This window comes from Mytilus edulis, chromosome 11 (assembly GCF_963676685.1).
Source record: "Mytilus edulis chromosome 11, xbMytEdul2.2, whole genome shotgun sequence".
Taxonomy (NCBI): Eukaryota; Metazoa; Mollusca; class Bivalvia; order Mytilida; family Mytilidae; genus Mytilus; species Mytilus edulis.
Genome location: NC_092354.1, coordinates 15685285 through 15701353, shown reverse-complemented (window position 1 = coordinate 15701353; position 16069 = coordinate 15685285). Strand labels below are relative to the sequence as shown.

General features: G+C 32.9%; 1 protein-coding gene across 1 annotated transcript; it reads right to left on the bottom strand.

Moving 5' to 3' along the window:
* Positions 1-4827: 4827 nt before the first annotated feature.
* LOC139495220 (transcription initiation factor IIA subunit 2-like) lies at positions 4828-12635 on the bottom strand. Its single transcript, XM_071283444.1, has 5 exons — positions 12479-12635; positions 9230-9334; positions 6960-7086; positions 6045-6103; positions 4828-5112 (listed from the first exon to the last, which is right to left on the bottom strand). The coding sequence occupies exons 1-4, from the start codon at positions 12548-12550 to the stop codon at positions 6087-6089; spliced, it is 321 nt and encodes a 106-aa protein (XP_071139545.1). The 5' UTR covers positions 12551-12635; the 3' UTR covers positions 4828-5112; positions 6045-6086.
* Between the last annotated feature and the right edge of the window lie 3434 nt (positions 12636-16069).

Here is a 16069-nt window from a genome sequence, read left to right as displayed (position 1 = left end):
TAGAAGTATTGTGTACGAGTTTCATAACATTTGGTTGAAGCAAACTAAAGTTATAGAACAGAAACGAAAAATTCATTACAGCAAAGTGACACCAAAATTCAATAAAATTGAGAATGGAAATGGGGAATGTGCCAAAGAGACAACAACCCGACCATAGAAAAAACAACAGCAGAAGGTCACCAACAGGTCTTCAATGTAGCGAAAAATTCCCGCACCCGGAGGCGTCCTTCAACTGGCCCCTAAACAAATATATACTAGTTCAGTGATAATGAACTCCATACTAATTTCCAAAATTGTACACAAGAAACTAAAATTAAAATAATACAAGACTAACAAAGGCCAGAGGCTCCTGACTTGGGACAGGTGCAAAAATGCGGCGGGGTTAAACATGTTTGTGAGATCTCAACCCTCCCCCTATACCTCTAGCCAATGTAGAAAAGTAAACGCATAACAATACGCACATTAAAATTCAGTTCAAGAGAAGTCCGAGTCTGATGTCAGAAGATGTAACCAAAGAAAATAAACAAAATGACAATAATAAATAAACAACAACAGACTACTAGCAGTTAACTGACATGCCAGCTCCAGACTTCAATTAAACTGACTGAAAGATTATGATTTCATCATATGAACATCAGGCACAATCCTTCCCGTTAGTGGTTTAGTATCATACCATCATAACATATATGAGAAGAACATAACCCGTGTCATGCCAACAACTGGTTTTTGAATAAATGTGTTTAGTTCCGATGCAAAGACCCTATAAGTGAATCAATATTAACGCCAAAATATGCAATCTTTAATGACCTGACAACAGTATCGTAACTATCTTAATAAGTCTTCTTAATAAGTCCCTTCTTAATAAGTCTATTCAAAGGTTTTGTTAGTTTTTGAGGTGAATACTGACACCTTTGTGCTTTATAAAGAATATTTCCATAAAAAATTGGATGTGAAATACCTGAACGTATAAGAAGTCTGCATGTTGAGCCTGATCTGTGCTTTGTGGTACAATGTAATAAGCAATGGGTAAAAGTTACATTTGGATGAGGAAAATTTAAGCAAAAGAGCAGAAACAAACATTGGGATGTACTAGAGTAAAACTAAATGCCTACACCGCTATATTGGGGTATTATAAGGGCTCCAAATGGTAAAGTTGAAACCATATTTTACAGATGCCATCAGAAATTGGTTGATGGTTAGAGAAAATCTGTTTTACAGATGACAACGGCGACGTTATCATTGTTATAACTACAATCCAACCCACTTTTACCCTTATGTCACCTACAGTCTTATGACTTATTACCACGCGTGGAGCATGATCTGCTTACCTTTCAAGGGCACCTAAGAGATCACCCCCAGTTTTAGTTGGGTTTCGTACTGCTTAGTCTTTAGTTTTCTGGGTTGTGTACTGTTGTTGGTCTTTTAGTCTTCTTTTTGTTAGCCATGGTGTCAGTTTTGAGTTATGAGTTAGGAATGTTTCATTGATATAACAGGTACTGGTTTAAGAGCGACACTACCCAAATTTGTACTCAATAGGGTCTTGTGGTAACTACAATTGTTTGCAAGTTTCATGACATTTGGTTGAGGTTCGAGAACAGAAATTAACCAGATGCTCCGCAGGGCGTAGCTTTATACGACCGCAGAGGTTGAACCCTGAACGGTTAGGGCAAGTATGGACACAACATTCAAGCTGGATTCAGCTCTAAATTTGGATTGTGATTAAATAGTTGACACAGCATAGGTTTCTGACACAGAATGAATGTGTTCTAATGAACTTAAAATTTTTGTTTCTCTTAGAGCAATTCACTATGCTGTTGAATATTAATCCTCTCAAAAAAATGTTTGAAGAAATTTTCTTTTTTATTTATGAAATTTCAAATGAGAAAAATTGAACCCAATTTTTTTAATCACATCCCCCTTTCCCTTATTCCAAAACTAATCTCAATTAAAATTTCTAATGGAGTTTGCAACAATAACTACTCAATTAAATACATCATAAAATATTAAGATGTAAAAAAACTGCTTGTTATCACTGAATGGTAAAGATTATTTTAATTTATCAGTTGGTAGTAAAAAGTGAATATACATTGTATATTGTATATAACAAAGATTTAAGTTGATTCTGAACAAAGAAAGATAACTCCAATTAAAAAAAAATCTTGCTATTGCACAATATTTTGCAATTAGATATTTCTTGCTTACTATTCTGGACAAAGAAAGATAACTCTAATTAAAAAAAAATTTGATATTTCACAATATTGTGCAATTAGATATTTCTTGCCATTGCGCAATACTGTGCAATTGAAAAGACTTGCTATTGCACAATACTTAATATAATAATTTTAGATCCTGATTTGGACCAACTTGAAAACTGGGCCCATAATAAAAAATCTAAGTACATTTTTGGATTCAGCATATCAAAGAACTTCAAGATTTCAATTTTTGTTAAAATCAGACTAAGTTTAATTTTGGACCCTTTGGACTTTAGTGTAGACCAATTTGAAAACAGGACCAAAAATGAAGAATCTACATACACAGTTAGATTTGGTATATCAAAGAACCCCATTTATTCAATTTTTGATGAAATCAAACAAAGTTTAATTTTGGACCCCGATTTGGACCAACTTGAAAACTGGGCCAATAATCAAGAATCTAAGTACATTTTTAGATTCAGCATATCAAAGAACCTAACTGATTCATTTTTTGTCAAAATCAAACTAAGTTTAAATTTGGACCCTTTGGACCTTAATGTAGACCAATTTGAAAACGGGACCAAAAGTTAAGAATCTAAATACACAGTCATGACAGTTAGATTCAGCATATCAAAGAACCCCAATTATTCAATTTTGATGAAATCAAACAAAAGTTTAATTTTGGACCCTTTGGGCCCCTTATTATGTTGGGACCAAAACTCCCAAAATCAAACCCAACCTTTCTTTTATGGTCATAAACCTTGTGTTTAAATTTCATAGATTTCTATTTACTTATACTAACGTTATGGTGCGAAAACCAAGAAAAATGCTTATTTGGGTCCCTTTTTGGCCCCTAATTCCTAAACTGTTGGGACCTAAACTCCCAAAATCAATACCAACCTTCCTTTTGTAGTCATTAACATTGTGTTTAAATTTCATTGATTTCTATTTACTTAAACTAATGTTATTGTGCGAAAACCAAGAATAATGCTTATTTGGGCCCTTTTTAGGCCCCTAATTCCTAAACTGTTGAGACCAAAACTCCCAAAATCAATCCCAACCGTTCTTTTGTGGTCATAAACCTTGTGTCAAAATTTCATAGATTTCTATTAACTTAAACTAAAGTTATAGTGCGAAAACCAAGAAAATGCTTATTTGGGCCCTTTTTGGCCCCTAATTCCTAAAATGTTGGGACCAAAACTCCCAAAATCAATACCAACCTTCCTTTTGTGGTCATAAACCTTGTGTTAAAATTTCATAGATTTCCATTCACTTTTACTAAAGTTAGAGTGCGAAAACTAAAAGTATTCGGACGCCGGACGACGATGACGACGACGACGACGACGACGCCGACGCCAACGTGATAGCAATATACGACGAAAATTTTTTCAAAATTTGCGGTCGTATAAAAATTCAGCAATTTTTACATTTGTATAAGGCATTACTCTAGAACAGTAAAAGACGTCACCAGTTTTGTCATTTTGTGTTATCAAGAATATCTTATTGAACAGTGTGTCAAAGAAAATATAAAACCCGCTTAGTTTGTATATCTCGTTTTGTGTTATTTGTAACTATAGAATCTATGTTATTTAAGCTCAAATATGTTTACCTCTGTGTTTACAGTTAAAAATGACAACACCCAAATTTGAACATGATCTGGGTTTTGTGGGAACTTGTATTGTGTGTATTTTTCATGACATTTGGTTGAGGTTAGAGAACAGAAACCAAAAATGCTGCAATTTTTCCATTTGGTTGAGGTTAGAGAACAGAAACCAAAAATCCAGCAATTTTTCCATTTGGTTGAGGTTAGAGAACAGAAACATAAAATCCAGCAATTTTTTTCATTTGGTTGAGGTTAGAGAACAGAAACGAAAAATCCAGCAATTTTTCCATTTGTATAAGAATATTTTATTGAACAGTGTGTCAATTAAAGAAAATAAGAACACACATAGTTTGTAAATCTCATTTTGTGTTATTATATGGAATATATGTTTTTTAACCTCAAATATGTTTTTTCCTCCCTCCAGTTTACAATTAAATGTTTTGTTGAATTAACTTGGGCCAAATAAAAATATATGTGTGGTTCCAGTTACATACTTTTGAAAAATAGGGTCGATAGGTCGGCAAATTTTATTTACTTTTTACTAAATTTTATTTAGCATTGTCAAAATTGGGAAAAAAATTATGTGTTTAATACCGAAATTGTTTCCAGTATTACCTAATACGTCAATACCGGAAGTCGGCCATTATAAAAGTGTTTGGTTGCAAAATAAAGACAGTCATTTACGTTTTTCATTAATTTTGTTTCATTTTGACAACAAATTGTTATGAATTTTTGCATTTTACCAATAACAGATACTTCTTCTTGAAATTCAAATGACAGAAATCTACGAATTTTATATTATTTTAATTCACAATCCTCAAAATTAGATCGTTTGAAATTTATTTTTCAGAAATGAAAAAAAAGTTCTAGGGTTGGGGGGTTTAAACTAGGGTCAGTGGGGTTACTGGAACCACACATATATTTTTATTTGGCCTTGTCTCATTTTTATTTCATCATTTGTCCTTTCGATTTTTTGGCATTTTGGACAACTTTGTTTTCCAGTTTTCACTAGAAATAACTTTGAAGATGATATAATTTTATGCAAATTTTATTTGCTATTTTTACAATGTTATCAAAATAGATCTCATAAATAATGCCTTGATATTTACACAGTTGAATTTTTTTTGGTAGAAAAAATACAACACAATTCCTTTGGATGACAACTACCTATACAAATATGAATCTCGAAAAATGTTTGTATGAAGCAACCAAAATGGCTGCCTGACAATACAAATAAAGATAAATCTTGGTCGTTTGTCTGTTTGAAATGTCCATGATTCTGCTGTCTCTAATGTCAATCTCTGTGACCTTGAGAATCTGAAATAAAAAATATTTAGATGAAAGTTTTGTAAATTATAAAACATGAAAAATATGTTGTAAATCAAGATATTTATCAAGTGCACCTCTAATATGTTGGAATTTAATTTATTCCATATAATTTTTATTTCAATAGCCTAGATGTTTAAACCGCATAAGAAATCATCAACATGATGAAAAGCTGTGTTTTTTTTTTAATGGCGATGTTGTTGTGGTAAACCTTGATAATAAATCAAATTATCATGATAAATTCACTACAGACCATGCAGACATGAGTTGACAGACTTTTATATGTATATTTTCATAATTGATAGATGTTACTCCCATTATTTAAAATAAAATAACTAATCCTACTCATTTCAGTCTGCACAGTTAGCCACTAGTCTGATGCCCCAGACTTGTAAAATTTCTTTCAGACTAGTAAGTTTTTGCAAAACTTTTTTTGGACCAAAAAGAAAAATGTCAGAATATTGGTCTTCGGACTAGTAGTTGAAAAAGTTTTTGCTGCAGACTGTCATTTAACTGATTTTTAACTTCTGACAACAAACCATGATCATCCATATCATGTAGTATCTCCAAGGGAAATAACTCTCCATTTTTTTTTTTAAATCAGCACTGCTTAAGCTTGGTTCAAAGGGAGATAAAAAAATAATTTCAATATTGACAACAGCAGTCAAATGGGATTTAATGTGGATCTTTTGTGTGTGTAATGTTTACAATGATGTTACAACATGTACAATATAACATTCTATTCTTAAAACAGGGGTAACCACCAAAGCTGCAAAAATAAAATTTCTTTTACATTTATTTTGTATTTGACACCCACCCAGCATCAGCTACGATTATCGAACATATTCATTATGCCTTATGTTCTTTTTCTAAATAGAACAGCACTACTGCCCTAATTTTTTTTGTAAACTTGTCAAACTTACCTGGACCGTTTGGTCACCAAAATCCCAAGGTTCTTTGTCACATCAGGGTTTTACTTCATCTGGCAAAGAGAAAAGGAAATCATAAATCAATAGCAAAGTAAGGCCAAAAAAAATATATGTCTGTTTCCTGTTTCCCGACCGACCCTGACTCAAACCCCCTGACCCTAGATCTTTTTATTCAAATCCGGAAAAAAATCGTTTCCGGTCCGATCCAGATCCGTATCTTACTATGCCCAAACAATCAAAATGGCTGCTCCCAGCACAAATGTGCTACAATTAAGGTTTAAAAAATGTTGGAACCGGTAGGATTATTCAATTAAAACTTCCTTCAAGGGATTAAATCATTTTGGGGTACAGAACCCTAACCAAACCAAGTCTGAGTGACTATTGAAAAACTCCCTTTTTAAAGGCTTTTAACGGTGAAAAATCAACACTTTTCTTAATTTCAAGACCTTGCGCAAAAACAAATGTATCCAACACTAGCAACACAAAATGTTGGGCTTTTGACTTTCTTGCATATAATAATCTAAATATTCTGTAAGATTTATTTTAATATTACAATTTTATCTGTATTTACATGATTTATAGATTTATTGATGATTTTCTGAACAAGATTGATTTTCTCGCCTGAGCCGTTAAGGTGAAAGTGAGGAAAGTAATCGAGTTGAGATGACCAATGATAATCTGTTTATCGCTACTTTACCTATAACAACTTTGTTAATTTCATTGACAGCAGCTTGTTATCCCTAGTTTCTAGCGAATATTTTCCACTCGACTCCGCTGAGAAGAGAAATTACCAGTCAGCAAGATCAAAGGAAAATTTCGTAAAATAGCAACAAACATAAATATTCATATTTTTCATGGATTTTCTCCCTTTTAAACCCTATGTATTCAAAGAGTGTTTTGTGAACTTACTTTTCCCATCACAGGCCACTATTTTCACCTTGTCACATTTTGCAAACTCCTGCACTTCACGAAACTCCACATTGTTGAGAACAAACGTCCAAACATTGTCACAGAACCTATAAGTGTTCAGCTTTCCCTGAAAACAGAAAAATAATGATTAACAAGAGTTAATTCTTCTATTTTATGAGCAAGAAAAAACATTCTAAAGAATTTTATTGAACAAATCTAGCTGTCTATTATATATACTATTTTCAAATATTCTGTCATTTAGTTTGTTGTTAAGTTAAACAAAGTTTTTTGCTAAATTAAAATGATAAGGGCAAAATGGACAAGACATAGGCCGTGTTCACACTAAACGCTGTGTACAGTAAACATGTTTACATTTGGTTTAATGTATTGTACACTAGTTTCACATAAAATTTGTTCACATCTATACATCTTGTTTAGCTACATTGTACCTCTACATAAGATTTGTTCACACTTGTAAACTATATGTCATTTAAATGTTCATTACGTAGAACCGAATTCAAATTTTCGAACAACTTTTCTAGCAGTTACGGAACGACCATTTGACTAAAAAAAAGGGAGATGGATTTTTCCACAATTTGATTAAAAAAATTGGGTCATACAGATCATGCAGATGATTAGAATGAACAAATATTCTGAATCCAAAGTTTTCCCCATACATGCCATACATTATAGTGTTGAATTGGTACCATCGAAACAAAAATTAAATATAATCTTTGGCACGAGAAAAAATTCTGACTCACCCCCCTTTTTTTTGGTTAAAAGTGGTTGCTGCTTTAAGAAAGTCATTTTAGATTATTTGCAGTAATTTAAAGATGTCTGGATTACGCCTTTAAAACGTAGGCTCTATCAGCCTTCTTACAGACGAAGAAAAAGACTTGCGATGTTAAGGATTACTACATTTCTTTCTTTTCTGTTTGTTTCAAATGGTATTTTTTCTCCAAGGAGTATTTAAAAAAGAGGGGGTAACGTTTTTTTTTTAATTTCTAATTGTATTTTAACGGATCTGAGATACTTGACAAACAATCCAATCAACCTCACCTTTTTCAGTAATGCATTTATGAGTTATTCATTGTTTGAGTAAAGACCAATGGCAAATAATCGAGTCGATTTAGGAAGACTTTTTCAAATGAATTATATGTTCGGCAATGATGATGGACTAGTCTTGATAAGGGGTTAATAATGCTACGTTGAGTGTTGTTATAACAAATAATATATCAAGTTTAGACAAATACTTCTGTAAAAAACTTTATTAAGTGTTATAAGTATCAATTTTATATAAAAATTGTTTCTTTTTTAAATAAACATGGGAAAATTAAAGTTCTGAATGCCTAGTTTTGTGTACACTTAACCTACACAAGGCCTACATCGACTATCGACTGCATGTAGACAAAAAAGGATTTAAACTACATGCAAACATTGAGTTTTATCAATGGGAACGTAATTATGTTCAGTTTATGACTTATGTGTGAGTTACACTAACACAACACCGAGTTTAGGTCAATGTGAACATGGCCATAATTAAATATAAATAAATACAATAATAATATATAATTATATTTTGTCTAGCGGTTTTTTATTTTGTTGTCATAAACTCAAGTTTATACATTGTACCTAACATGTCTATCGTTATCATTTTCAAGATTTGGACAGTTACTCAGTCTTCACGCTGAACTGCTAAATCTACAGGCCCGCAGCTCAATTTTTGAAAGTTTTTAGTTAAGATTCTGTTGGCCTGTAGGTTTGAGTTTTACAGGCCCGAGAGCAATTTTACCAGACTGGGCTGCCTGGGCTGCCACTCGTCGTGAAGACTGGTTACTCTTGGTGTTGACAAATTTTCATATATTTGTTGTTGTCCTTTATCTGTTGTCTTTTTTTAGTTTACTTTTAAAAAATCTTCTTCTCTGAACCAATTTTGTCATAAAAAACAAAATTTGAATACAATCAAAGTAAAATTTACTAGTTAACAGCAGTCCAACATCATGAACATGTCCAATCTGTTTAAAAAAAAAAAAAATTCTCCAATTTTATTCCAACGACCTGATATCAGCCCAGTCTGTGACAAAAACTTTTTCATTTTATCATCAGAAACAAAATATCAAAACTTTTCCCTGTATGACTATATAAAATTTTAAAAATGATCCATAGTCTCTATCAATATTAAAGAGTCTGGTGCATCGAACTAGTGGCTTACGCTGCAGACTACAACCCAGCATTCTACTTTCTTTTTTACTCAGTATATATATACATACCTTCAACTGTATCCTGTTCTTAACTCTGTTGGCCAGTGCATTGTTAATTGCTTTATCAAACTGCAGTAAAACTTTAAGGGCTAACTGTGGTGTGATTTGACTGCACTGTAAATAAATTAAGATCAATCATCATTTCATTGTTTGAGACATTTTAGTATTAATGAAACAAAGACCGTCATTTGCAGGGGTTTCATTATCTTTCATGTTGACTCGTACTTTCCACGTTTCTAGGTGGTACTTTTCAATTTATTCCACGATTATCTTATATAAAAATTCCTACATTTAGGCGGTACTTGTCAATAGCATAGGAGGGTAAAAGTACCAGGTAGTGCCTCCTAATGAATGACCTGCATTTGCAGCTACGAAAAAGCATCAAATTGATTAAAATTTTATCAAACTAGCCATATCATGATTCGTCAGAGCTCTCAAATAATTGCTGTTACTGTAATGTTATTTCAGGTGATTTGTCAAAATCTGTTGATTTTTTAATTTTCATAGAGAAATATAGCTGAACTCTCATTTTATCTTAAAACTATTTGCTGACAGTTCCACAGCTAAGAGGAAAAGTACATTTTATTGTCATGCATTAAAAATTACCATTAAAGTTTGACATTTTGAAAGATTTTACTACCACCTCCTTTAAATGGAAAAGGTTTGTGAACACGAAATGTATAATTGCCATAAAATGGACAGACCAAAGGGATTGGGTTTTTTATAGTCCAAATAATTATGACATCTTCAAAGGCTATTATAATTTTTTTTCTTTGACGCCTTACATCGACATAGTTATGACGTGGCTATTATCTTTTTTTCTTTGAGGCCTTACATCGCAGGAACACCTCAAACCAAAAATGTATAATTGCCTTAGCTTCCCGATGTCTTAATTATTTGGAGTCCGTATATTTTCTTTGTATTTAAGGTGTATCAACACAAATATTCAGCTTATCTGGCAATGCAAGTTATTGAACATATATATCTGATGAATGACAGGCTGCAAAAGAGTGGCATGGTTTTACCTTTGACCTTTTGTGAATTTTTATTGGTCATATTTAGTAATTTACAATAAATATGTAGAGAGTCTTATAACAACAACACTTTAGGGACTGCTGCAGAAAATTTATTGATCGACATGTTTCGGTGCCTAGGGCACCGTCATCAGGATAAAAACAATACATAAAATCATGTTGAAGTAAAAAATCGGGTTGTTAAAATTTAAACGTCACAATGTAACAATGGTAAGTAACGTTATTAATAGCAACGTACTGAAAGTGAAAGTGAAAGTTCATTGGAAGTATGTAAATAAATTATAAAAAGAAATTAAAAATAAAATGTTTTTGTTGTGAAAATGTTTGTTAAAATGTTTGTCGAAATGGTACGGAATTGCTGATAAAATGTCGTCTATTTTGGGGAAGAAAGTTAACAGAACATTCAGACCACACAACCTATACAGTATATACACAGCCTGACAACTTATTGTATTATTCTTTCCACGATGCAAGAGGACAAACACATGTTGGCAGAATAATTTTAACAAACATTTTCACAACAAAAACATTTTATTTTTAATTTCTTTTTATAATTTATTTACATACTTCCAATGAACTTTCACTTTCAGTACGTTGCTATTAATAACGTTACTTACCATTGTTACATTGTGACGTTTAAATTTTAACAACCCGATTTTTTACTTCAACATGATTTTATGTATTGTTTTTATCCTGATGACGGTGCCCTAGGCACCGAAACATGTCGATCAATAAATTTTCTGCAGCAGTCCCTAAAGTGTTGTTGTTATAAGACTCTCTACATTTTATGTTTTTATCATAACGACCCTGCATACCCTCGGGTATCCACTTTATGGACTCTACCGTACTACAGACTCACCAGGCGTTGGTTCACTTTCGTTTGTAATTGATTTTATTTTTTTATCGTGAACCCCTGCATTCCTTTTAAGGAACCGCCGTTGCAACCAGCGCTAATCATACTAGCTATTCGCACAGAGTAAACAAAGTTATATTTTATTGAGGCACCCACAGGAACCTTCCGAGAATGCTGCCATCAACCACAAGAAAAGAAATCGATAATAACGGACCATCTTAACCCAAAACGAACCTTAAGGAGGAAAAGAACAGTGATAGGAAATTATTTCTCTCTAACAGAATTCATTTGAAATTAAATGCACCCGATTTCGTATTCTTCAAATTCAATCTGATGCTCCCGAAAATATGTTAAACATACAACCCTCGAGATACAACAACTTTTACAGATTACTGGCCATTCCCGATAGTTTGATGAACGAACACATAGTTAAAATTCAACATAGACTAGTGATATTTATACTTTGTCCTTTACTTTCGGCGACCGAAACATTTTTACAGCATTCCTGACGCGATTGGAAGCAGTACCTCTGGCCAAGGGAAGCCAGTCGAAATGGTACGGAATTGCTGATAAAATGTCGTCTATTTTGGGGAAGAAAGTTAACAGAACATTCAGACCACACAACCTATACAGTATATACACAGCCTGACAACTTATTGTATTATTCTTTCCACGATGCAAGAGGACAAACACATGTTGGCAGAATAATTTTAACAAACATTTTCACAACAAAAACATTTTATTTTTAATTTCTTTTTATAATTTATTTACATACTTCCAATGAACTTTCACTTTCACTTTCAGTACGTTGCTATTAATAACGTTACTTACCATTGTTACATTGTGACGTTTAAATTTTAACAACCCGATTTTTTACTTCAACATGATTTTATGTATTGTTTTTATCCTGATGACGGTGCCCTAGGCACCGAAACATGTCGATCAATAAATTTTCTGCAGCAGTCCCTAAAGTGTTGTTGTTATAAGACTCTCTACATTTTATGTTTTTATCATAACGACCCTGCATACCCTCGGGTATCCACTTTATGGACTCTACCGTACTACAGACTCACCAGGCGTTGGTTCACTTTCGTTTGTAATTGATTTTACAATAAATAGTAGTTAATGTGTTGTTTCAAGTGTATAATTTGATTCAATATACATTGTTTTGCAGAAGAATAATACCCCTTTTATAGAAAAGTTACTTCTTGTGGAACTAAATTTCCCCCGTTTACAGATAATTTTGCGCCCTGTTACGGAGCCTGTTAAAGGCTTCCATTTTATTCATATTTGCTGGATTTTCAAAACACGGCCATTTAATCATTCTAACACATTTCATTCAAGATATTTACGAAAATATATATTTCATACTTGAATAAGATCGTCCAAACTTTCTTGAAGAGTATGTCCCAAAGTTGTGTTTCTGTATAATTGATAACTCATTCTTCCGTAAGCAGGTGCGAGCTGTCCTTTATATATCAAATGGTATAGTGTATTGTGACGTCACAATTTTGTCCAGTCAAGCATGGTGGGCTATACATTTATCAGCATCGACTAAAAGGATATGAATTAAGGAATGACTATATGGTTTCAGATCCGTAAATAAAATCTAAAAACGATATATATATATAATATTGTCATGTTGCAAATTAAAGCTAGGACTATTTTATTATACTAATATAACCAATAATATATAAGTAATACCAGAGACATATAATACATGTATATATGTATTATATGTCTCTGGTAATACTGTATGTCCGAGTTCAAAGCAACGTCAGATGTCAAAATTGTTGTCAAAAATTCTCTGAGGCGGATTTAGGGGGAGGGCCCAGGGGCCGCGGGCCCTCCTTTCCTGGGAAAAATTTGGTTGATTGTATAGAGAATCACTGAAGCATGACCGGAGCGGGGCCCCGCTATACAGAGACGGCATATGTGTTTACGATATATTGGGACGGTTTGCCAGTCATTTAATTTTATCCATATGTACTTGTATGTATTGAAAATTCAAGTTTAATATGACTAGTATGTATGTCAGTCTCTGAATTTATTTTTTGCCTTAGCCGATTGTGTTTACACAAGGATGTATAACTAATATACGTCCTTGGTTTACATGAGTATACAAAATTTGAAGTCGGAACTCGTATTTGTTTTAGAGCTATGCATTCTCAGAATAATGATCATTTAATATTTGTGAATTATCAAATATAATATGAACATATATCAACTTTGTAGAAATATTCATCCCGAACTCATCGGACTAATACATCAGTCCCAGCGTAACGATTGTTTGATGGGTCTACTCGACTAGTTTCAGTTGACCTCCTGTATATCTTATGAAATCGCCTGTCATCTGACAGAATTTGAATATATATATGCTATCAGTGTCCTATTTTATTTGTTTATGCCTATAATAATAATAAAACTAGAGGCTCTAAAGAGTCTGTGTCGCTCACCTTGGTCTATGTGATTAAACAAAGGAGACAGATGGATTTGTGACAAAATTGTTTTTTGGTGATGGTGATGTGTTTGTAGATCTTACTTTACTGAATATTCTTGCTGCTTACAATTATCCCTATATATAATGAATTTGGCCTAGTAGTTACAGTGGAAAAGTTTTTTGTAAAAAATTACAAATTTTATGAAATTGTTAAAAATTTACTATAAAGGGCAATAACTCCTTAGGTAGTCAATTGACCATTTTGGTCAAGTTGAACTATTTTTAGGTTTTACTTTTCTGTACATTATTGATGTTCATAGTTTATCTCTATCTGTAATAATAATAACCAAAAACGGCAAAATTTCCTTAAAATTACCAATTCAGGGGCAGCAACCTAACCACGGGTTGTCCGATTCATCTAAAAATTTCAGGGCAGATAGATCTTGACTAATAAACAATTTTACTCACGTCAGATTTGCTCTTAATGCTTTGGTTTTTAAGATATAAGCCAAAAATTGCATTTTACCCCTATGTTCTATTTTTCGCCATGTTTGGTTTAATTTGGCCCAGCAGTTTCAGAAGAGAAAATTTTTGTAAAAGATTACTAAGATTTACAAAAAATAGTTAAAAAATGACTATAAAGGGCAGTAACTCCTTAAGGGGTTAACTGATAATTTTGGTCATGTTGACTTATTTGTAAATCTTACTTAAGGTCTTTGCTGAACATCAGGCGCGGATCCAGGAGGGGGGGGGGTTCCGGGGGTTGGAACCCCCCTTTTTTTTGGACGATCAATGCATTTGAATGGGGACATTTAATTGGAACCCTCCCTTTGTCCTGGGTTAGGAACCCCCCCCCCCTTTTCAAAATGGCTGGTTCCGCCCCTGAACATTATTGCTGTTTACAGTTTAATCTCTATCTATAATAATATTCAAGATAATAACCAAAAACAGCAAAATTTCCTTAAAATTACCAATTCAGGGGCAGCAACCAAACAACGGATTGTCCGATACATCTGAAAATTTCAGTGCAGATAGATCTTGACCTGATTAACAATTTTCCTTACATCAGATTTGCTGTAAATGCTTTGGTTTTTGAGATATAAGCCAAAAACTGCATTTTACCCCTATATTTTTTGGCATAGCGGCCGTCTTGGTTGGTTGGCCGGGTCATCGGACACATTTCTTAAACAAGATACCCTAATGATGAGTGTGGCCAAGTTTGGATTAATATGGCCTAGTGGTTTCAGAGGACAAAGGCCAGGTGAGCTAAAAAGATGTACGTTGTTCATTTGCTTTATAGTAAATGTGGTTAATATTATACTTCCAAAATTAATATCCCTTCGCCTTTAAATTTGTTTGATCACATGTGGAGGTCTTGAAATATTATAAAAAGTGTGGGCTTCAATAGATATTGAAGTATACCTTAAAATATAATTGTGGCTGTCCTTAAATATTATCATTGTGTGTGTGTAATTCTTAGAACTGTTAAGGGAACGACCATTTAACTTCAAGGGGGTATGCATATTTTTCTAATAACATGCATAATGCAGTAAGTCTTTGAAAGCGTCGGAAAAACTTAAAATAGATTGTGGTGCTCATTTTCCATGTTTTCTGTAGTTTATCATGTTTATGTTCAGGTCTTTACGTTTTGAAGTATTCTGATATTTCTTTATAAATATGAAGATAACATCAAAAGCAAAATATTCTAAGCTTGAAAACGTGTTTCTTTGAAAAAGTTCATCTGAAAAGTTAGATTAAAGGCTATTTGAAATTTCCTGATGTTTTGTCAAAGGTGGACACATATTCGCCGTTTTTACACATCTATTTAAAACCAAATAACTGCAGCTTTAAACAATATTTATCAAATCAATTTTATTCTAAATGAATAGCAGACATTTTAAAGGTGCAAAGATCTTAAATTTAGGGCTATCAGTCAAAGAACTAATAAAAAATACTTCTTTGAAATAGTGTTTTTCATTCAGGAAATTGGCCGAAAATCGTTGTCCGTATAAATTTTAGTCCTTTGCGGTCAGTTCCGAAATTTTGTGTAAGTTTAAAAGGGGGGGGGCAAGGGGGGTCCCCATAACAGCAAAACAGTGAATTGATTTGGTGAAAAACAGATAACAAGGAATTGAAAAGGGACAATAACAGATAACAGTAAATGAAATATGAAAATAAATCTGTCCAGGACCAATCAAGTAGATGACTCGTAGATCTTAGTATATAACTTGTGGTATGGACCTAGAAAATTGTAATTTGTGTAAACAAGACGTTTCGGCCGTTGAGGCAGTTCTGCCTTGGTTGATTTTTTTCCGTAAATTGTACAATAAGTTATAGTATGGATGTTGAATTTTTCTGAACGAAATTACTAGTCTCTGTTTTTGATATACGGATATTTTTAATCTAAGGCATTTGAGGGATCAATTTTTAATGATTTAGTTTTTTTTATTTAATTTTTGAAAGTAGTGCAGCCAGTGACACTTTATTATCAATTTGATTTTTAGATTTTTTATTTTTGAAAA